General features: G+C 55.5%; 8 protein-coding genes across 8 annotated transcripts; 2 read left to right on the top strand and 6 right to left on the bottom strand.

Moving 5' to 3' along the window:
• Nucleotides 1-393: 393 nt before the first annotated feature.
• Nucleotides 394-618, top strand: JKF63_04490 (uncharacterized protein; the record flags this gene model as incomplete). The annotated part of the gene is made up of 1 exon (XM_067900475.1): nucleotides 394-618. One exon carries the CDS (start codon nucleotides 394-396, stop codon nucleotides 616-618), a length of 225 nt encoding a protein of 74 aa, XP_067757304.1.
• A 1,553-nt stretch (nucleotides 619-2,171) lies between these two features.
• JKF63_04489 (uncharacterized protein) lies at nucleotides 2,172-2,729 on the top strand (the record flags this gene model as incomplete). Its single annotated transcript, XM_067900474.1, has 1 exon — nucleotides 2,172-2,729. The coding sequence occupies one exon, from the start codon at nucleotides 2,172-2,174 to the stop codon at nucleotides 2,727-2,729; it is 558 nt and encodes a 185-aa protein (XP_067757303.1).
• A 2,797-nt stretch (nucleotides 2,730-5,526) lies between these two features.
• JKF63_04488 (uncharacterized protein) lies at nucleotides 5,527-7,686 on the bottom strand (the record flags this gene model as incomplete). The annotated part of the gene is made up of 1 exon (XM_067900473.1): nucleotides 5,527-7,686. The coding sequence occupies one exon, from the start codon at nucleotides 7,684-7,686 to the stop codon at nucleotides 5,527-5,529; it is 2,160 nt and encodes a 719-aa protein (XP_067757302.1).
• Nucleotides 7,687-8,522: 836 nt separating this feature from the next.
• On the bottom strand, nucleotides 8,523-11,285 carry JKF63_04487 (uncharacterized protein; the record flags this gene model as incomplete). Its single annotated transcript, XM_067900472.1, has 1 exon — nucleotides 8,523-11,285. The coding sequence occupies one exon, from the start codon at nucleotides 11,283-11,285 to the stop codon at nucleotides 8,523-8,525; it is 2,763 nt and encodes a 920-aa protein (XP_067757301.1).
• A 1,042-nt stretch (nucleotides 11,286-12,327) lies between these two features.
• Nucleotides 12,328-14,178, bottom strand: JKF63_04486 (uncharacterized protein; the record flags this gene model as incomplete). Its single annotated transcript, XM_067900471.1, has 1 exon — nucleotides 12,328-14,178. The coding sequence occupies one exon, from the start codon at nucleotides 14,176-14,178 to the stop codon at nucleotides 12,328-12,330; it is 1,851 nt and encodes a 616-aa protein (XP_067757300.1).
• A 223-nt stretch (nucleotides 14,179-14,401) lies between these two features.
• On the bottom strand, nucleotides 14,402-15,565 carry JKF63_04485 (uncharacterized protein; the record flags this gene model as incomplete). The annotated part of the gene is made up of 1 exon (XM_067900470.1): nucleotides 14,402-15,565. One exon carries the CDS (start codon nucleotides 15,563-15,565, stop codon nucleotides 14,402-14,404), a length of 1,164 nt encoding a protein of 387 aa, XP_067757299.1.
• A 1,299-nt stretch (nucleotides 15,566-16,864) lies between these two features.
• Nucleotides 16,865-17,176, bottom strand: JKF63_04484 (uncharacterized protein; the record flags this gene model as incomplete). Its single annotated transcript, XM_067900469.1, has 1 exon — nucleotides 16,865-17,176. The coding sequence occupies one exon, from the start codon at nucleotides 17,174-17,176 to the stop codon at nucleotides 16,865-16,867; it is 312 nt and encodes a 103-aa protein (XP_067757298.1).
• Nucleotides 17,177-18,486: 1,310 nt separating this feature from the next.
• JKF63_04483 (uncharacterized protein) lies at nucleotides 18,487-19,503 on the bottom strand (the record flags this gene model as incomplete). Its single annotated transcript, XM_067900468.1, has 1 exon — nucleotides 18,487-19,503. The coding sequence occupies one exon, from the start codon at nucleotides 19,501-19,503 to the stop codon at nucleotides 18,487-18,489; it is 1,017 nt and encodes a 338-aa protein (XP_067757297.1).
• Between the last annotated feature and the right edge of the window lie 1,707 nt (nucleotides 19,504-21,210).

Here is a 21,210-nt window from a genome sequence, read left to right as displayed (position 1 = left end):
GGGAGCTTCACATAAAACCATGGGGGCGGGCTGGTATGACTCTGACTACCACTACCACCACCACCACAGCTTGTTTCCGTTGATGTGACCTTTGTTGTTACCGTACACGTGGCCACTGGTGAGCGCGCATGAACTCAACCCTCTCATCCACAATATCATGCCCCCCCCCCTTTTTTTGCCTCTATTTCATTTGTCCTGCTTCGCTACACCATGCTTGTGATGTGATGTTTCGATCGCTCGGCTCCTTGCGCTCAGCAAATCACCACGTCGCCGCAGGTCTGAGGGGGTCCCTCTCTTTCCACTTGGTGCCTTTTCCTCCCCCTCGATCAAGTCGGTATACACTCTGTGCGTCCTCATTTCGTAGTGACATTTTCTGTTTTTTTTTTTTCCATCATGACCTTCATCATCAAAGAGTTGAACGACCGCCTAACGAAGCAACCGTACGTGTCCGGGTACACACCCACGGCCGAAGATGAAAGACTTTTCCGCGAGACATTTGGTGACAATGTGAATGTAATCCAGTGGGCTGCACGCATGGCAACTTACTATCCGAGCGAGCGCGCCAAGATACAGCTCACCTCCGCTGAGGGGAAAGGACTCGTCGAACATGCAGTTTGACGATTAGTGTGGCATTTGCGCACGTATGGAGTAGAAGAACGTCTCCTGGTGTTTGTTAGCAGCAGCCACGGCATCGTGCTGCACGGCTGTAGCAACACCTTCAACCAGCGCGAGCCGTGTTCAAGAGAAGCGGCCTCAAAGGACAATGATTGAGAAGGATGTCCGTATTTCGTCGCCTCTGTCTGAACCTTGCTCGGAGGACCACGTGCTGAATGCGGGTAGCACCCACCCTCCCTCTGCTGTACTCATCATTCCTTTTTGCTGTGTTAATTTCAGCGTTTGCAGGGGCGTCTGTGTGTGTGTGTGTGTGTGTGTGTGTGCGAGAAGTGTATCTCCCATCCATGGTTGCTCAATAACCTGTGTCCGCTTTTTTTTTGAATGTTCACACCAGCCATCAAAAGTTAGAGGTTAGCAATCTCTGTCGCTTCGAAACGCAACTGTTAGTGGTGAGTGGAATGCGTTGCGGATGCGTTGCCCCTCGCCCCCGTTTTTCCCTTGACGAAACCACGCACCCGAAAAAACTATCAATGCGGTGATGTTCCTTTTCCATGTCGTCTGCATGCAGATGACAGGTGGGATCGCTCTGCGTTCCGTTGCCACGAAAACTTTTTCGTTTCACGAACACACCCAGAGATGTTGAGCGCCACAGCACCGCGAAGTACTGCCTGGTCGCTAAGCACCCCCACACAATCGACTCTTTTTGTTGTGTAACCCCCCTTCTCTGTTTTTTGTTGTGCGTGCCACTCTCCACCCGCTTTTTGGCACCTACACGCTTTCATTGGACTGCTGACCAAAACTCTTCCTTCGCACCGCGATAACACTACACATTTGTTGACATACTTCCACTGGTACTTTACACAATCTCCGTCCATCAGCGGACGACTCGGTAGAAAATGCACACGCGCGTGTGTGTGCGTGTGTGTGTGTGTGTGCGTGCGTGAGGCCATGTTAGAGGTGATGCTTGGATCTGGATGAATGTGCAGCTTTCGCCGAATGCATGCTGACTGTTTATAGTTGCCTTCGTATAGAACTGCCCTAGATGTCTGTTCGAGCACGCAAAGAGATGCCTGTGTCTGTCTGCCTAGGCTTGTGTATTTTGAAGCTCCCACATGAAAGTGCAGCTTCGAGAGTCCCCCTTTCGACGAATCAACATGAAGCACAGCATGCAGATGCAATGCTTTCTCCCCTGCAGGAAAGAATATCCTGAGCACACCCTCCCCCAGCACGATGATCACGTAGAGGTGTGTGCGTGTGTGTGTGTGTGTGTGTGCTGTCTTAATCTGCTATCCCACGCTTTGTGGCGTATTCACTCAACGGTGCGTGCTAACAGGCGCAGCGTCTCCTCGCGGAGTCATGGCCGTTGTTGGTTCCACCCACCCACCCCCCACCGCCTGCTTGCGTACTCTCCCTATCTTGATTCCTGCCCTCTGTACTTGCTGTCACCTTCCGATTCTGGATAACAACTCATTCTTTGGTGGAAAAAAAAAAAAACATGCGCTCCAATACAAGAACTCCACGTACAGAGTCACCGAGGCAGGCTGCGTCAGGCCATCATGGCCCATATTCATGTCTGCCGTCATGGCCAGGATATGGATAATGTACACGGTATCTTGAACGGGCACCGCAACGAACCACTCTCTGAGCTCGGCCGGGGTCAGGCTGCCGCTGTTGCCGACAGGATAAAAGCGGGGGGCATCAAGTACGCTGCTATCTATTCCTCTCCGCTTCAACGTGCTCTTGAGACAGCGTCGGTGATCGGTGCCGCGGTGGGTGTACAGGTGCAAGTACGTGCTGATCTCATCGAGCGCGATTTCGGCGTTCTGTCTGGAAAGCCGTACGCCGACATACCCAAATACGCTGGCGACAAAGTGATTCAGGGAGACACGGTTCTGTACTTTCTGGAAGTCGAGGACTGTGAAACGTTCGACAAATGCTACGAACGGGCGCAGAGCGTGCTGGCCGATGTGAACACGAGGCATGCTGGCGAGCACGTCCTGCTTGTGTGCCATGGCGACATTGGGAAGATGTTGCAGGCGGCGCACGCTGGGGTAGGGTGGCAGGAAGGGCTTCGACTACCTTACTTTGCCAACACAGAGGTGGTTGAACTCTAGTGCTAACGACGCTGTGCAGTGTCGTGAACGACCAAGAAAAGACAACAAGCCAAACGTTTGACATTGACTGACATCTGCCTCTCTTTTGTCACTGCTCAAGGTATTGAGCGCCTGCATGCGCTTTGAAGTGGCCGGCCCACGCATCTGTTTTTCCGAGCTTTTCCTCATGCTGTTTAGTCTCAGCACTTGCCTGTTCAAGCGGTTGACACGCAGTCCCTCCCTCTCTATTCTGGAGCTCTGTGTGTGTAATCATGACATTCTTTACCTTCCTTTCCACCGTTTGCACTTCTCTGCTTGTTGCCAAAGAATCGGATTAGGGAGGAAGAAATATAGTCTGAAGCACAATCCTTTCGAGCCTCGAGCGCTTCGCACAGAACCACAAAAAAAAGGCTGCAACTCGCAGGTCGTACTCTTTCGTCTGCTTTACGGCCCAAGAGCACAGTCGCACCTGTTCTCCCTCGCACGGCACTAAGAATTGCCCTCAACATGCGGCCAAAACGCGTATGCAACTGGTGCGCTGCTACAGTTCCATATGCGGTGAGATCCGCAGCAACAACTGCCTTGGGCTATCAGAGGAGAAGCTAACCGGGATGGCAACGGAGCTGATGCATGCGAAGACGCGCGCGGAAGTGTTGGAGTGGACGACGACCTTGTTGCTCCCCGAGGCCTTCGCTTCAGAGGTGACTAAGCGGCGAGAGCAGGTGGGCCCAGCTTTTGAGGGGGAATCCACGTCCGCTACTTTGACCACCTCGGCAGCGTCGACTACAGGGGGAGGAGGTGGAGCGTTGAACATAACGAAGCGTGGCGCTGCAGCTCCAAAACGGGGAAAGTGCGGTGTCAATGTTAACCAACTCCTGAAGACAAGCGCCGCCTCTGATGCACTGAAACCAGGCCGCTTCGAGTGCGGGTACTTTGCTACTGTTCACAACTTGCGTGCAAGTTGTGCAAACTGCGGCCGAATCATCTGCGAGCAGGAGGCGGGCGAAGTGTGCTACGCCTGTGGACTGGCACCATCGCGGTGCATCGCGTACGAGATCTCAGTCCAGGGAGGGCAAGCTGAGCGAAGCAGCCCAGCAGCGCAATCAAGCAGACTACACAACAGCCGTGGAGCGGCGCGATCGCTTGCTGGAGTACGCGCAGAACCGCGCGAAGCGAACTACCGTCATCGACGACCAATCGGCGACGCCGTTCTCCCCGCAGAGCGCGTGGATGTCACCAGACCAGCGCCGTGCAGCTGAGAAGTCTGCCGCAGAAGTGGAGCGACAGCGCAACATCGAACCCATGCACCGCCAGCGTGGCGCATTCCAGGTCCATATGAATTTTGTAGCGCAGAACTGGCCCCTGGGAGCGCGGAACGAGAACACCGGTGAAGCAGCTGGAGGAGCTACCGTTACGGAGCCTGACGCAGTGAGCGAAGAGACGGATGAGGCGGACAAGGTCGTCGTGCCGACTGGGGCGGGGCCGCGGCCGTCACTATTGAAAGAGATCTGGTACGGCCCCGATGGCGCGCCGGTCGTCCCGGCGCCTAGCGGCATGGGGGGCGGGCGCTTTGGGCGTGGGCCTGGCGGTGCCAGGACGGAGCGCCCCCATCGCGGCCGGCGAAGCGTGGCCTCGGCGGGCGCGGCAGGGCTGCCTCGGGGGCACGGGGCGGCACTGCGCCGCAGGGCAACCGCCGCCGCGAAGGCCTGCGGGGGGAGGCGCGCCGCATTGCGGCACGGCAAAACACCCAAAAGAGAGCCCACTAGGAGGGAAGCAAATGGAGCGACAAAGGGTAGAGGGGGGGGGGCGAGGAAATCAAGCGACGTGTGGAAAATGAACATTGCTGGGAGAACGTGTGAAGTTGAGGCGCAGATAGTTGAGAAGTTCACACGGAACGGCAATGCAAAGGTGAGAGATTTCTGGGCGCCCAACGCTTGCATTACTGCCATACAATATTCATATGTGCCTGTGTAGAGGAGAGGGAGCAGCGGCTCTCGTCCGGCACATCGGCTTCCTTGTGTGGATGGTACAGACATGCGCGTTGTGGCCTGCTGCTCCGACGCAGCGCCATCCACGACCTGACCTGCCGACACCCAGTGGCGATCCGCCATGTGGAGCTCAACTACACCGTTAGGTACTGAATCCTGTGACATACGCAAATGTGGTTCAGTATTAACAAAGGGGGATGTGAGGAGTATGCGTGGCTTCGTCACAGGGTGGGCAACTAAGCCCTGGGATACCCCTCCCCAGGTGTAGGTGTACACCACCCGTCATCGGAAGCCCGAAATCTTCACGTGTACAAAAATGGAAGAGCAATGGCTCGACGTACTCCGTTACTGCAAATGTCTCCTTGTGAGTCGGTGGGGGGAGAAGGGGGAGGGGGGAGAGGGCGCAGAGACGACGGCGGCAGTCGCAAAAAAAAAAAAAAACAGACGGGTGTTACGCACAGACTTTGGGGGAAAGTGGACTTGAGTTGGCGTCGATACGCCCCTTTACACACACACACACACACACGCGTCTGGAAGAAATCCAGGGAGGAGGAAGACAAGGGGGGGGGATGTTAGGCATTGATGAAGCCACGCGTACCTTTACTTGAAGTAGCGGGGTCGAAATACATACCCTATACAAAATGGGGGGGAGGGGGGGGCAAGAGAGTAACTAAAGGAAAGAGAGGCACACACGCATGCACAAGAGTATGCATAAAAACTTCTTGTTTGCGACGAAAAGGAACGCACGCGTTGGTATAAAAAAAAAGTAATGAGTAAAGGATGTCCGTACGCAGGCGAGACGTACACGGACACATCAATAAAAACTCTTCTCAGGCGTCTGCGCACTTGATGTGGCACAGAAGAGAGCTGCCAGGAATTTGGTATCCCGCAGCGTCGTGTAAGAGAACCTTCCGGAACCCTTTGTGGAGCATCCGCAGCGGAATGATGGCCTCGGCAAGCAGCAAAGATGAGTTAAACTTGTTGCGGTCGTAGACCTGGAGCACGAGGGTTGTCATGGACCACCGGTATACCGTCCACGTCCACTCATTCTGCCCCGCCCCGCGCCAGACGGGGTGGAAACCGTTGTTGCGAATGGTGTGTGTGCTCTTCGGCTTGGTGTCAACGTGGGGGCCCTCGAGGAAAACCGTCACGAACGGGTCGGCAATGTCTGAGCGGCGCGCGTTCGGCGAACGCGGCAGCGAGAAACCTGAAATCACCTCCACCGTCAACAAACGTTGCTTTTCTGGTGTGGCTGCATCGGGAGAGGTCAGGGGTCGGAGGTACTCTGGCTTCAGGAGGTAGCCGCAGCGTCCGTTGTCACGGAAAAGACATTGGTTGAGGCGCCAGCTGAAGGTATTGTTGGACTGCCAGTTGAGGGCCACCATTTGGCACCCACACTCCCAGTAAAGCTGTGGGTTGTAGTTGCTGCTGTCGATGCGCGAGCCAGCGGGGAAGATACGGCTAAGGTACGTGTCGTTGATGCGCACAAATGCATCGTGGTGCTCGCGCGCAATAATTTTTCCCTTTTTCTCTGAGTACGAGGAGCAGTGATACGGCTGCTTGTCCTTTAGGTACGACAAGTCCTTGAGGCTCTTGTATCCGCTGGATTCTATGGAGACAATCGCCGACAGCTTTTCCGAAATATTGATCACTTCCTTCTTGGCCTCCCTTCGACTTTCCTTCATGGCTATGTAGTCGACGTTGCTTAAGCCCGCAATAGAGTCTGAGCAGGCTCCTTCCTCCTCTGTTCCCCCCTCGTCGTCGTCTTCGTCCTTGTCGACGCCAGGCTCACCAGCCGGGAAGTTCCCTCGCTTCGCCTTTACAAGGATTTTATTCTTCAAGTTGCTGGGCGAGAAGGTCATCGTGGGCGTCTCGCTGGCGCCCCATAGGGGCCGGAAGAGCAGCGAGCCCAAACGTGCGCACAGAATCTCCGCCATCCTGTCCTGCTGCGCCAACGAAGTGTGCACCTCCAGCGACAATATCACAGGATAGCTTGAAGTCACGAATGCGTGTTGACGAATCATCTCAATGCACTCCTCGAAGGAGATCCGAGAGGTGCGGGTGTAGCCGTGGTATACAATCGGCTCGCCGTGCGGGCCGTTCCAGCAATCGAGCTCCACGCACCGGCAACCATCGACAAGTGCCTTCTTGTACATTTGCGGTGAAGATTTACTGGTGAGCTGGTCTCCTGTGAGGTACGTATTGTGTGAGGAGTTGATAAAGTAGCAGCAGATGTTTTGGTTCATGTCGTGGTAGATCTCCTCTGTTTTCCTCCTCTCCATGGCGGGATCAAAGTAAGGGCCTGTAACATACCCTAGGAAATTCATTTCCGTGATGTGGTTGGCGTCCACGCACCCCATAAGTGTGAGCTTCTCGTCCAGCGTCTCATCATCCCAGTCTTCGCATTGGACATCGCGTACAAAGCTGGCAAAGGCCTCGCGTGTGATGGTATTTTGACCACCTCCGAGGCCATGGAAAACGTAGTCGAGCTCCTTGAAGCTAATCGCGTTCGAGTAGACCTTCGAGAACTCGGCAAAGGTGATGGTGCGTAGCTTGTTGTCGCGGAAGGGTTTCAAAATCTCCTCTGTTAGGTCCTTCGAGAAGCCGAGCCCCACCACCAAAGACTTCATCTCGGCATAGCTCAAATCGCCGCTGCTGTCCTTGTCGTACATCATCCACACCTGCATGATCTTGGCAACCGTCGCATCCGGTGCAACCCTCGACGAATTCTTTTTGGACAGAAATTTGTCGAGAGCGGCGCTCGTGCTCACGCTGCGGTTGCACGAGTCAATGAGGAAATCCTCGGCCTCTTCTTTACTGCAATGCAGCATGCCGCGGATTGCCACGCGCAGCGAAGAAAAGAAGAGGGCCGCCTCATTCTCGTTGGGGCTCTGAGTGGAAAAATAGTTGTCTGTCAGCGCGGTGCACGATGGAACGTACTTGGCGAAGCGGTTACTGAAAGTTCGGGACCTTCCGCAGGTGGCGCCCATGTGGTCAATGAGAGGACTTCCCACACGCACAAACGCATAAATACAGCAACACAAAATGTCCAGACGAAGTAGTGACAGGGACAGCAGGGCACCGAGAAAGGAGGAGAGAGACGACTTGAGGCACTCTGCAGAGATGGCACCGCTGTTGTGGTGACTCGATGCAAAGGATTAGCTGCTAACTTTAATAGAGAACAAGTGTAGATGAGGGAGAGTATAACGGAAGGGCGTAGGAAAATGTCCGGGATAAACGCGCGTGTGGCTTTGTGGGAGAGGAGAGGAGAGGAGAGGGAGGGGGGAGGGGGAGGGGGAAGGGGGGTATCGGGAGGGGGGAGCGCACGTACACTATGTGGGAGGGGTTCACTTGCCTTTGTGCGCGAGTGTGACGAGAAAACATTTAGCCAAAAAAAAGAGGGAGGAAAACGAGTAAACGTCCCGACGCATGAGACGGACACGCGTGAGGCGGGCGAGTGAACTGCAGCGCACTACTTCCCGATGCGTCTAGACGCAACGATAGCCCCCGGAGTATACCCACCGGCGTCATCCACGCGTAGCGACCACCGGTATAGACGCACCTAAGTGCGTCACCAGGGCGAAAAAAAAAAACGCTTGACGACTCACAACGATAAAGAGGAGCGCGTGCAATCCTCTGCAGATCTTCCACAATACCACTCAAAGATTCGTTCACTACACTCTTCTCGAAAGAATGGTGTGGTGTGTGTATGGGTATGTGTGTGTGTGTGTGTGTGTGTGTGTGTGTGTGTGTGTGTGTGTGTGCTTGCACGAATATGCGGTGCGCGCATACGCGCACACGCACACACACACACACTCCTTTTTTTTTAGAGGTCTACGCGGCAGGCGTATGACAAATGCGGCAGTCCGCACGTGTCACACACTCGCATAGGCTGAAGCCCTGTGCTGCAGTGGGGGCAGAAGAGGACATCAATAGGCCGATTCCACGCCCCACACGTCACACACGTCCACATCTGCGCCTTCGCACGACACTCACTCAATGATTCAGGACGCCCCCTTCCGCAAGCGAGACAGTGCGCGCACCAGCCGTAGTTCCACTGGCCACATAGTGAATCGTCTTCCACTTCGTTGAGACAGCGCCAGACGTGGCTCCACGACGCAGCGCTATTCCCCTCCTCTCGCAACAGCACCTCCACCTCTGGACGAGGAAAATGGCAGTGCCGGCAGTGATACCCCGTCTGCAGCTCCGTGTGGCTGCACTGTGGCGTAGTGCAGCGAAATACGTAGTGCTCCGCCACCCGCTGCACTACGCCACAGTGCAGAAATGAGCCGCTCAAGGAAATAATGGAGGGGTTCACGGGGCGCGCACACAGCATGCAGTGACGCGACAACGACGGCGAGTAGAGCACCAGGTCGTCGCGGGGATGAGCGCACTGGCATCGAGGGCAGAGGTGCAAAGAAAGTGTCCTCCCATCCACGGTAAGAGAAGTACGACGCAGCGAGTGCAGAGAGACGCGGGCGCTGCAACCGGCACATGTGTATGTATGGTGGTGTTCCCCGGTGCCGCACCTTCCACACGTGAGGCGGCAGGGGTGGTTGAGGGCGTCGCAGCCGCATCTCCATGGCACAAACGAGATGCACAGCGCCCCCGTCCGTCTTGGCGTTTTGCAGGAGCGGCACGAAGACCACATAGAGTAATTGAAATCCTCACACTTCACACAGTGCCACAGGTACAGCTGCTTGTCCGGGTTCGGAGCAAAGCACTGAGGACAATGCACCCCGCTGGCCTTGTACGGAGAATGGCAGTGGGTGCACTCCACTGTGCTCTCGTTTTCTTGTAGCTGTTGCTGGCAACGGGAGCAATGACCAGCTGCGTCTGTGACGAGCCCACACTCATCGCAGATAGACACCTTGGCTTTGAGCGCGGCCGCCAGGCGTGGGTTGGGGCAATCACATGAGCAGGACTGCGTCTTACACGGTGTCCTGTGCACGATGCGACACTGCGAGCAAACCCACGACACAGATGACCTTCGCAGGCACAAAGTGCAGCGCTTAGAAGTGCAAGGGAGTACCTCCCCGCACCCGCACGTCCACCAGTAGACGGGTGCGCAGCCGATTTGGAAGTGCTCCAGTGCGCGAGCAATGGCGGGATTGCTATGCAGCTCGACCCCGCTCACGCGGCGCTCGCGGAGTAGCGCCTCCAACACACGCAGCAACTGTGCTGCCTCTCCTTGTGCTTCTAGCCGGTGGCGCTGCCACAGCTCTGTCATCACCGTGCCGACGCCGTCTAGAAGCCACAAAAAGCTGACGGAGGTCTGCTCATGCATGAAGGTGCAGAAATGTTGCACGACCTGAGTCACATCAGAAAGATGCGACGTGCTTACCGCGGCAGCAACCAGCCTAATGACCTGCAGAAAACCCTGTCGGTTCACCGCCACTGCGTGTCCGCACTGCGCGCACAGATGATAGGCCTCCAGAAGTCGCCGGTGATCCTCATGCAGGGGAGAGAGCGTCAACGCTCCCTTCAGAAGTAAGACCCAAACAGCGTGCAGGTCTTCAGGATTGCGGCCGAATAGTCGAATAGCGTCGGTGGCCACCGTCTTGATGCGCGCCCACCCGGCCCCCGTGCCACTCTCCGACTTGTCTGCCATTGCTTCGTCGAAGACCGCGCCGAGCAGCCGAACGTAGAATGAGGCAGGGAACTTCGTCTCGGCTGCCGGGACTGCCTGTAGGAGTCTATTCAGGCAATCGTGTAGGTCAGAGCCACGGCCAAATTTTGCATACACACGGGACCACTTGTTCATCAGTGTCGTCCAACGCACGGAGACGAAGTCGAATGAATCTCTTCTGGCAGCCTCGCCACGCAGCGATGGCAACAAGACGTCAAGAAGAAGGCTGTGCATGCCCTTGAAGTGTCGCTCAGTGAAGAAGTTGTCATTACTGAGGAGTGCGTGCGCCATCCGCTGGAATCGCTGCGCGTCGATGGCGACAGCATGTGATCGAAGCGTAGAGAGCAAAAGAGCGCGAAGCACGTCGGGTGTGCAAGGGACAGAGAGCAACGTGCACGCAACATCTAGCGACAACTCGCAACCACGTGCCAACTCTTTGGACACCAATAAGCCAGCGTTGGGACCCGCTGTGGTGACGAGGTGTACGAGATGGATTTCATCGAGGTGGCGGCGGTGCTGAGGAGAAAGCGCGAGAACACGCCGCGTGTCCGCTCGGTAGTAGCGAACGAGGCTCCAGGTGGCATCGATGCACCTCGCCTGAACCTCGACTAGGTGCCCTCTGCATGGATTTAGCATTGTGAGCTGCTGCTGCAGGTCAGCGCTGGCGGACAGGGCATCAAAGAGCAAAGTGTGGCCCGTTGAGAGAGAGAGGAGCGCAGGGTGGGTGGCGTAGCCCAGCAGCAGTGCTCGGAATGGAACGTGCAATGGATCCCCGGAAACCACATTGCCCAGGGCGGAGCTGAAGCCCACTGGCACATGCGTGTGGTCTGTGAGCTCGCGACTCCATAAAGGCGAGTCACTACCGTGCAGTTTTTCCGCACACAGGTGACGTGGCGGCGAGGCACGGTGAAAGTGAACAAAGCAGCGCCTCGAACGCGGTAGTGCGAAGGGTGCGCGCATCAGCGTAGCCGAAAGGAGGCGACACGCTAAGAAACCATCCGGCCAATGACGCGGCAAACTGTGAGAGGAAGGGATCGGGTGTCAATACCAGGAGTGGAACAACGCCCCCTGCCCCCCCCCCTCTCTCAGCGAAGATATACGGGTGGTGTGTGTGTAAATCTATTTATATGTGTGCGTGTGTGTGCGCGTACACACACACATACACACACACATGTAAACCTGCGAATTGTAATCCCGAGGATGGGACAAGAAAGAACAGAAGGTGGGTGGCGTGCCTCGTCCCTCAACTCGTGACTTCTGGGACTGGAAAGAGATGAGCGGGCAAGAAAGAGTGCGCAGAGGTGGAGAAGTCTCGCAACGGAGTTGCGCATGCCTCGACTCGCGGACACTGGAGGGAGAGTGAAAGAAGATAATAACAAAGGGGGTGGCATAGATGAAGAGATGTGGAAGGCTGATCCACAGTCCAATCGCGGACAGTGAGAAAAAAAACCACCGTAAAAGGCGGGGGAAGAAGAGGCTTGGGGGGATCGATGGAATGCCGCGAGATGGGAGAGCAAGAACGAAAGCTGGCGCAGGAGCACCGGCGCAGCAACGTGCCGCCCCCCCCCCCCTCCACCTCAGCGCCAGAGAAGAGCGACGGGGAGAGAAACCTGTACACCGGTACCCGGAGCGTCTAGAAAGCCTGGGCCGCCTGTGCAGTGCGTAGAGAATTAGGAGAACCTCAAAGACCCTCGCAGCGGATTTTCCAGTGTAGATTAGTGAACGCACTTATGTTTAACTTGTCGGGCGTAGCAGCTAAGCGACAACAGGAAAGGACATCATGTTTCAGGCATATAGACAATTGAGATACGGCAGCTCAATATAAACCCTGGGCATGTGTGGAGGAAAGCATACATATATGTATATGTGTATGTGTATGTATGTACGTGATACGCACACACCTAGACCATAGCGAAGGGGGCAAAGGAGGGGGGAGGACAATGGAGTCCCACCCTCACGCCCTGTGCAACATTTACGTTCGCCTTGAAGTACCGCCGCACATTTACGGGAGAAGCAGCTGAGCAAAGTGCCGCAACCCGCATTTGTTCGCATACGCGAGCAGCTCATCCCTGTGCTCCAGCGACAGACCTTTCTGCAGAGTATTTTGCATCACATCCTGTAAGATGTAACCAGTCGAAGCGCCATCGGGCAGTCTCTCCAGGTGCTGGAGGAACTCCTCCGCGCCGTGTAACAACCGTGCCGCCTGCGCGGCGTATCCGGGATGATGCGTGCAGATCTGCCTAATTAAGTGCTGAGCCCGCTCCGCTGAACAGCGAGCAAGTTGATCGCGAAACAGCATCAGAGCATCGAGTGGCTCTGACTGACTGGGAGAGGGTGAGGAAGCGGTGCTGGCCGTTGCAGCGCAGCTTTCCCGGAGCATCCCGAACCAATCCTCTGCTGCGGCTGCCACAACCTGCACACTCGCCACACACCACTGGAGAGAGAGAACCGAGTCCCAGGAGACCGCTGCTGCATCCGACAGGGCAGGTGCCCCCTGCTGCTCCATGATGCTCAGGAACACCGAAAGCGTCGGCTCCACTGCGCTGCGCCACACCACTTCCGCCCACGAGCCGCGCAGCACGAGCAGCGAGTTGAGAAGACGCCGCTGAAAAGCTTCAAGAGAGCGCACGAGGCTCAAACTGCGTGTGTACAGCGGGAACGACGCGCGACTCGCTCCCTCCATCAAGAACGACCGCCTCCACAGTCGCACGGTGCCATCGCGCAAAGCCGCCACCGCCATGTCCGCTCCGCATTCGGCATACAGCTGCAACACCTCCTTCCATAACATGTGCCCCGCGAGCAGTTGCACCGCCCCTCTGCACACGCGCCCCTCCGCAGACGCGACAAAATCGAGCACGGCGTTCACAGTGACCACGACGTAATCTTTGTGGCGCAATAGCGGCGATGAAGGCCGCCAGCCGTAACAGTCCTGAAACACAACCACGGCTGTGGCGCTGAGCACAACCTGACTCACCCACTGCAGGAGACGGAGGGCAGCGTCGCTTGCACTGTCGTCCAATGTCGATGTCGCCCATTGCTCCCTCGTAATAGACTGCTGCCGCTGGTAACAATCGATCAAGAAGGCGAAAAAGTGTTGTGGTTCGTGGACGACTGCTGTCTCACGTCCCACGCTAAAGTGGAAGCGCAGCTCCCTCTCCAGTGGACCCACAACAGAATTCATGTACGGGGAGAGCAAAGCACGGACAGAGCTGTCCCCAGTATGCAGTGCGTACCACAGCTGCACCGACTCAGGCCCCCCGCATGCTGCGCCTGCCACGGTGGTAGCAGAGCTAACGGGACATGAGGGTGTGGTAGAGGGGGTAGCCGGAGGAGGCGCTACAGCGAGGATGTATGGAAGCAGACGAACGTACGCGCTGCGCAGCGCACTTGTCACGTGATCATCACCATCGGGCGGGCGAGAGAGGGCTGAGATGAGAGGCGACAGCGCCTCAGCTGCCAGTTTGAAAGATGTCAGTGAGGCAGGAGAACCAGAGATGCCTAAAGCGCTTCGCGACGATGTAAAAACCTCTCGATTTGTGGCACAAACGAGGCTGTCCAAGTACGCCGATGATCTCGTAGTAAGGGCATCCAGTGAAGCACAAGACTGAAGGCCATTTTTCGACGTGTCGCACCGATCGTTCGTCACTGACGCCCACTCGCACCGCAGGCGAGCCGCGCGCTCCTCCTGCAACTCTGCCTTTCGCTGCTCCACTCGCTCAACTTTTGACTCTGCCGTTTGCACATGCTCGACACGCGCGAGCGCTGTGGGGAGGTCAGTGTACGGGTTCACCGTGAGTTCATCGAGGATGGCGTCCAAGAAGCTGTCCTCGTGGGAAAAGAAAGTGTGCAGCATGAGAAAGAGAGCAAGTGAGAACGTACAACACAAGAAGACCTGAAGTAGCAAAATAACGAAGTAATGCGGGGAGGGGAGGGGAAGGAGGAGCGCTGAGGCCTCGTCACAAAACTGTGTCTGCGCTGAATGTGAGGCAGTCGTCGTCGTCGTCCCACGGAGAACACACGAAGGAGGGGGGGAAGGAGGGGGGAAGGAGGGGGAGGGGGTAATAGAAGAAAAGGTGTCAGGCGCTACCGGACGCGGCCGATGAAAAGAATGCGGCTGCTTGAGTGGCTTTAGTGGTGGCATTGAAATCCCCAATGAACACAACACGGCAGCAAAGAGGCTCGCCGGACTCGCGACTGACCAGCGGCACGTACGGTGGAAGTACCTCGCCGTAGTCGACCCTGCGCTCCACTGTCTGCCATCGGAACTGAGCCTCTTTGGCGGAGGACGCACTGTCGCCGCCCTCGTCATCCAGAGCGTTGAAGTAGCCCTTGCTGCGCCACACACTCTTGAGCAGTTGCCGTCCTGCGGGGCTCGAGAGGGCCTGGCGCAGCAACCGCGTCGACAACACCATCCCGGTCAGCTCGAGTGTGAAGAGCTGCATGCCCAGCTTCTTCATCTCGTCCGCTTCCTCCTCAACAGCGACCGCATCCCCACCAAAGTCACCAACCACCTTCCCCGCAGCCACGTATGCACGTAGGAAGAAGCTACCAACATTGTCAGCGGCAAAGAGCCCCTGGCGGTGCACGAGCGAGTCGAAGGCGAAAAACCCAGCATTTGTGCAGTACACACGTACGTGCGGATTCGACTCGCTGGCAAATTCTCTGATGCGCCTCACCCACAGGCGCATCATCGTCGCATCGATGCGGTCCGTGTACTCCCAGTTGTTGATGAGAACGACGTTGGCGCCCTTGATTTGAGCGCCATGAAATACGTCCAGCGACTCGAGCATGACTTGGTCACCCGTCGTAACGGATAGTAACGAGGTCGCAGCGATGACGTTCACCACCGCGTCGATCTCTATGCACGCATGGAGCTCAGGAAGGGCGTGCAGGGTGGCTACAATCGGAACGGTATCCGCGACGCCGGTGCACTCAAGAAATGCATACTCACACCCCTGCGCGTGCGCTGACTGCAACTCGGTAACGAGGTCGCTCAGCAAATTGCAGCACACGCATCCACCTGACAGCGCCACCACACCGCCACTGGCAGACGACTTTGGCTGCGGTGCGCTGGGCGGCTGAAACGCGTGAACGTCGATGTTATCACGACTGATGTCGTTGACGATGATGCGCACCTCTTCTCCATGTGGCAGAGAGCGGAGAATGCGCTGGAGAACGGTGGTCTTTCCGGAGCCCAAGAAGCCGGTGAAGATACACACTTTCAGTGTGTCATGCGGCATGTCTACACCCTGTGAAGTAATGGACCGAGACAGCACTGCTGCAGAGGGGCACACGACACACCACACACATATAAAAAAAAAGAGGAGGAGTATGGAAAAAATGGGGCTGCTCACAAAAAAGGAATAGGAGGTGAGCCCCAGAGCCACACAGAAAGATGTGCAAAATAGGGAAAGAAGTAGGGGGGGATCAGCTCGTGCAGTACGATCATTGAACCTGTGCCCTCACACTCTTCACAATACACACAACACACACCACATCATCTGCATTTCTGTTTACCCCCATGTGCAAAAGCCTGCGTTTCGCAAGGAGAGCAGAGCAGCACCGAGAAATCGGTATCAGCCCACCCTCCCACTGTCGCGAACTCATCGAGCTATCTAGCCAGAAACTAAATCTCAGTGATTTTCTGAGACATCGACGCGTACACCCCTCCAAGGAAAAAAAAAACTAGAGGCAAAGCGCGTGTACGCATGAGGAGGGGATCAACAAACTCCCTCCTCATAAACATGTGCTGCCACTGCCTGTTGTCTCCTTATCCTCTTTATTGTCGACCTCCTCCGCACCTCCCTTCAAGAAGGGAGGGAGGGTGGGAGGCGCCGCGGACGTGCAGTTTCGTGGTGGTGGTGGTGGTGGTGGTGGTGTGTGTGTGTGTGTTTGTTTTTTTTCTCCTTTTGGTGGGGATGATGTGTGTGCCGGTGCTGTTGTGGGCTGCTGTTATTCAGTCGATTCTTCTCTTTTTTTATCGTTCCCCCAACCCTATATATTGACTTTTAGCATAATGCGAATGGACGTACACTACAGACACACATACATAAATGTAGACGGCGCGGCGGTTAGCGAATCGAGGGAGCAATGAGCAGGGAGGTGAAACAATATGGGGTGCAGTGCCATGTACACAAACACGTGACACACATATAAACACCATCAGCACAGACAGCCACCCCATTCACACACGCACACGCCCTCGCTTATCGGCGGCTTTCGACTCGTTAGCTACTAACGGGTATCGGAAGAGGACGTGCCCTGTGCATGCACACACACACACACACACACACACGCAGTCCCGCGTTTCTTCCTACAAAAACACGTGATAACACGGGGGAGAGGAAGAAGAATAAGGGAGATGAGAAACATTGACACCGCACAGGGGACACAAAGCTTAGCGCGCTTTTGAGTGCAACCACAGCAGCCTCCTCGCTCCTAGTCTTGTCCCCCCCCCTCCTACCCACCCCCCTCCCTCCCTCCCTCCCACCCCCGCATTTCCTTCCTCCTTACGCGCAGAATCACGCACGAGGAGTACACTAGTACGGGTTATGGCGGTCCTCGTCGTTGCGGCGGTAGCGATACGGCCGGTAGTTGAGGTTGTTCTCCACTAGCAGGAGGTTTCGATTGCGCTGGGAGTACCACGTCATGATTTGATACAGGGGCGTCCACCACGGCAGATACCACGGCTTCAGCCAATTCTCCTTGACGTGCAGCCACTTGTCCACCACGTACTGATGTTCCACGTATACGGAGAGAAATTTGAGGTTTGGTCGAAAGTGGTCAACAGGGTTAGACCAGAAGTCGGCCGTCTCCTCGACCACCGAAGCGGAGGCGTGCTCGGAGGACATGTTCAACGCTTTGTTTTCTTCTTTTTATTCCTTCCTTGTGCGTATCACTCAAACGCAGTCTTTGGATGTAAATGTGGCTGGAAAAGGCGGGATAAACCAAAAATAAAAAACGGCTTTGATGCGTGGAGAGCACATCATGTGCACCCATGCGTGTGTAGTGTGTGGTAGGGGAAGAGTAATCAAAGAGGAAACAGGGGCAAAGCATGGGTAGAAGAGATGACATGAACATGGAGAAGGGAAGCCCGAATTGCGGATGAGAGAGAGGAGGAAACACGTGAGACGCTCAGCAATATTTGTCCCACACTTTGCTCAATCATCCCGGGAGAACACAAAGGGAAGACAGGGCTAGAACCGATGAGAATCAAGTCTGGATAGCGCACTTGACGCCACCAGCGGTCTCGTCATCACACCTTCAACCTGCTGTGATGGTCATCCAAATGAACCTCAACATCCTTCCCGTCACTTTTTTTTTTCATGTTAGAGCACCACAAACATAAAAAGATATGAACAAACGTAACAGCGAGAGAAACGACGACGCCCCCCCTCTCCCACAGACACGGGCATCCCCCCAAAAAAAAAGAAGGAGGGGGGGGGGGAGGAGGGGGGGGGCGTCACCTCGTCGAGCACATCCAAGAAAGAAAAACCCACACAAAACAGTCCGACAAAATGGGACCATCGTCATCCTATCGAAACAACAGACACACACACACACACACACGCACACATGGGGGAGCAAGAAGAGAGGAGAGAAAAAAAAGGGGGATGTGGAGACGACACCAAATAAAACAAAAATTGCCGAAACAGGAGTCCAACACAGACCAAACCAACGCGAGAGAGGGAGGGAGAGAGGGAGAGGCGTGGGGTGGAAAAAGGCGAAGCGAGATGCGGGCTCCTCTCCCCCATCCCCTCTCCCCTGGAGGGAGGGGGAAGGGGAGAGGGGATGGGGGAGATCTATGATCCAGAAAATTACGCCCGCCACCTCACCTTAGACGGGCGAGCATAGAGACGACACACCTAGAGGCCTACAACAACACACACACACACACACACACACACGTTGACATCTCCCTTCTCGCTCCATTCCCCCTTCGCCGAAACTCGCATGCACAGATGTTTGGGGGAGTTAAACACTTTAAGGGGAGATGAGAAACACATGACAAAATGAAGAAACCACACAAAAAAAAAGATAAAAATATCGACTGGCGAAACAAAAAAAAAAATGCGTTGAGGGAAGGAGGAGAGAAGTGGGGGGAAAGCAGACGCACCACACACACACCCTCACACACCATACACACCACACATTACTCTCCTCAAGAGCGGCGCACGTTCGATGTAAGGGGTGTCTCGGGAAATACCCCACCGCCCGTACCGCCATTACCGAACGTGTTTGGGCTAGCGAAACTCGGTGCGTTGCTATTAACCTGCGACATCCCCTGCGCACTGGTCGGAGTGGCGGACGAAGCAGCGTCCTCGCTAAGACCGTAGAGTACACCATTGTGAGCTACTGGCGCGACATTGTTAAAGCTCTCGCGCAGAAGCTTGAAGTAGCAGTGACCCGTGAGGAGCGAATCGCTGCCGGCCTGATGCGCTGTCCCGAAGCGACGAAGCTTCAGGCTATCCGCTAAGTGGTCCAAGCCAAAAGAGTGGGACACCTCCGTGAAGCGCAAGAGGTACTTGAGGTCGAACATGCTCGGAAAGAGCGCATGCAGGGTTTGCAGAAACTCCTCCTCCTTCTCTGGCAAGTCCTTGTTGCAAACCACCTTTATGAGGTACCCAAAGTCGTAGCCTGCGTGGAATGCCAACCAGCGCACGTTAGAATTAAGCACCAGCCCGCTAGAAATAAGGAGCTCTGCGAAGTGGGTCACTTCAATGCCGAAGTCGTTAAAGTAGTCGAAGTTGATGCCACCATGGCGGAGAAGCTCGATGCTGTCTTGCGCGTATACATCCTCCTTGATGCTGAAGCGGAAGTTAAACTGCCAGGTAGAGCAGTTCTCTGGAACCTCGCCCTTGTCGTTGAGGAGCGTGATGCCGAGCTGAATGATCTTGAGGAGATTCACGTTGCACCGCAGGGTTTGGTAGTAGAACTCGTGCGTCGTCTTGAAGCTGCCTACTGGCTTGGCCACCACACCGGGGAACTCCGTGTCCAGCGATACAAATGGGTAGTCCTTGATAAGCAACCGTATCATGGTGAACTCCTCTTCGAGATTGTCCGCCCACACATCGCGGATCATGAGGGACTTGCTAAGAGACGGAAGCCGTGTCTCCGGGTTCCATGCCGGCGTGTTCGCCGACATGGTGTAGAGCTGAGAGTTGTTCTTGGATGCCATCCTTCGTTCGCCCCCCCCCTCCTTGCTTCTCCACCCACTCTCTGCTTCTTTTTTGTTCCTTCAGCTCTTCCTCCGGCACCCAGTGGTGTGAGCGTCCACTTCAAACTCTCAAAGCGCACACAGGCAGGCGCCCCACGAGGCGGCGTGAATGCGCCCACAACGAAAAAAAAAAAAAAAAGGGTGAACACCCGAAAGAGTTCCAACTGGATGCACCTGAACGGAAGAAGAAATGTTTCGAGATTGGAGAGCGAATGTGAGGAGAGTTGGGAGGGAGGGAGGGGGGGAGGGAGGGAGGGGTAAAGCGAGTCAAGGCCACAAATGTGAGACACTACTGTAAATGTAACATGGGGAGGTGTGGCAAGAAGAGGGGCAAAAAATGGTGAACCGGTGCGCGCGTGTGTGAGAGTGTGCGTGCCGCATGGATGCCGGAGTCGCCCGAATAGAGAGAGAGGAGGGAGGTGAATGGAGACCATGCGAGTAGCGTTAGAGCAACAAGAAAATCGTGCGCACATAGCCGCGAAACTCAAGAATAAGAAGAGAGCCAAATGACAATGGCGTGAAGGCACTCCAGGACCCGTTCCCCAACGACCCCCCTCTCACGCTGGCAAATATCTCTCATCTCCCTGGAATCGCATCACCAATGGGATAGCCCCCCCCTTCCATCGTGTTGCCCATGCCTCTTAGGTATCAGAAAGGCAAGACACAGGAGGATTTTTTTTTGGTTTCTGATAATAATCGGGGAGCACACCCTCGCGAATGAATGGAGCTGAGTCGTCTCCAAAAATGTCACCAAAGGATTCTTCCTCCTCCTCCTCCCCCAGGGGGCTGCACCCTCACGTGGTTGGGGAGGAGCTACGAACGCGGCCTTATCGGCAAAGTTTTGTGAAGGTTGTGAATTGTGACGAGCATGCCTCAGAAATAAAGAGCAAGTCTCTCACACGCCGGCAGCCCCCCCCCACCCCCTCCGCCACCGGACCAGGTCGCAGGAAACCTCTTCCGAGGGATCCTATTATATCATGTGACATCAAACGCAACTCGCGAATGGGCTGAGCTGTGCAAGAGAGAAGGCTCGGTGGGTGGGTCGGAGGGAGAGGGGAGGGGACGTGGTACTCCCCTCTCCCCGTGGCGTGTTTGAAAGAAACACGGAAACGCAAATAGATATATATGTATAGTATATGTGTATATGTATATATGTATATGTATGTATGTATATATATATATATGTGTATGTGTATCGAACACACACGGTGATTTGATTTTCCCAGATACGAAATCGCTACACGCGCGAGAAATGAGGTAAAGTCCGAGGCAAGTGGACGATGAGGCGTGTCATTCGGAGTGGTGAAGACCACTGTTACCCCAACTCCTCACTAGCACGCTGCGTCTTGACGCTCTCTCGACCGCCCCAAGCCCCTCCCCCTCCCACTGAGTCTGGTAGCAGGGTTCTCCATTATGAGATAACGAGCAAGTCAAGGAAAAGAGAAACAAGACAGTCGTCTTCATCCACAGAAGCGCGAGTCGAGTAAGTGTGCTCGTGTGTGTAAATGGGGGGAGGGGGGGAGAAGAAGGGAAAGACAGAGAGGGCGGTGGTGCCAGAGAAAATCGAAATTGCCACAGTGTGAGAAAGTCAAAGGGTTCGATGAGAGAAAAAAAAAAGAGGAAGGGGGGGTGAGAGGAGGGGGACAGAGGTGAAGCCAACAGGCGTAC

Source organism: Porcisia hertigi, chromosome 22 (assembly GCF_017918235.1).
Source record: "Porcisia hertigi strain C119 chromosome 22, whole genome shotgun sequence".
Classification (NCBI taxonomy): Eukaryota; Euglenozoa; class Kinetoplastea; order Trypanosomatida; family Trypanosomatidae; genus Porcisia; species Porcisia hertigi.
The sequence above is the reverse complement of the archived record's forward strand: the minus strand, read 5'-3'. Positions and strand labels throughout refer to the sequence as shown.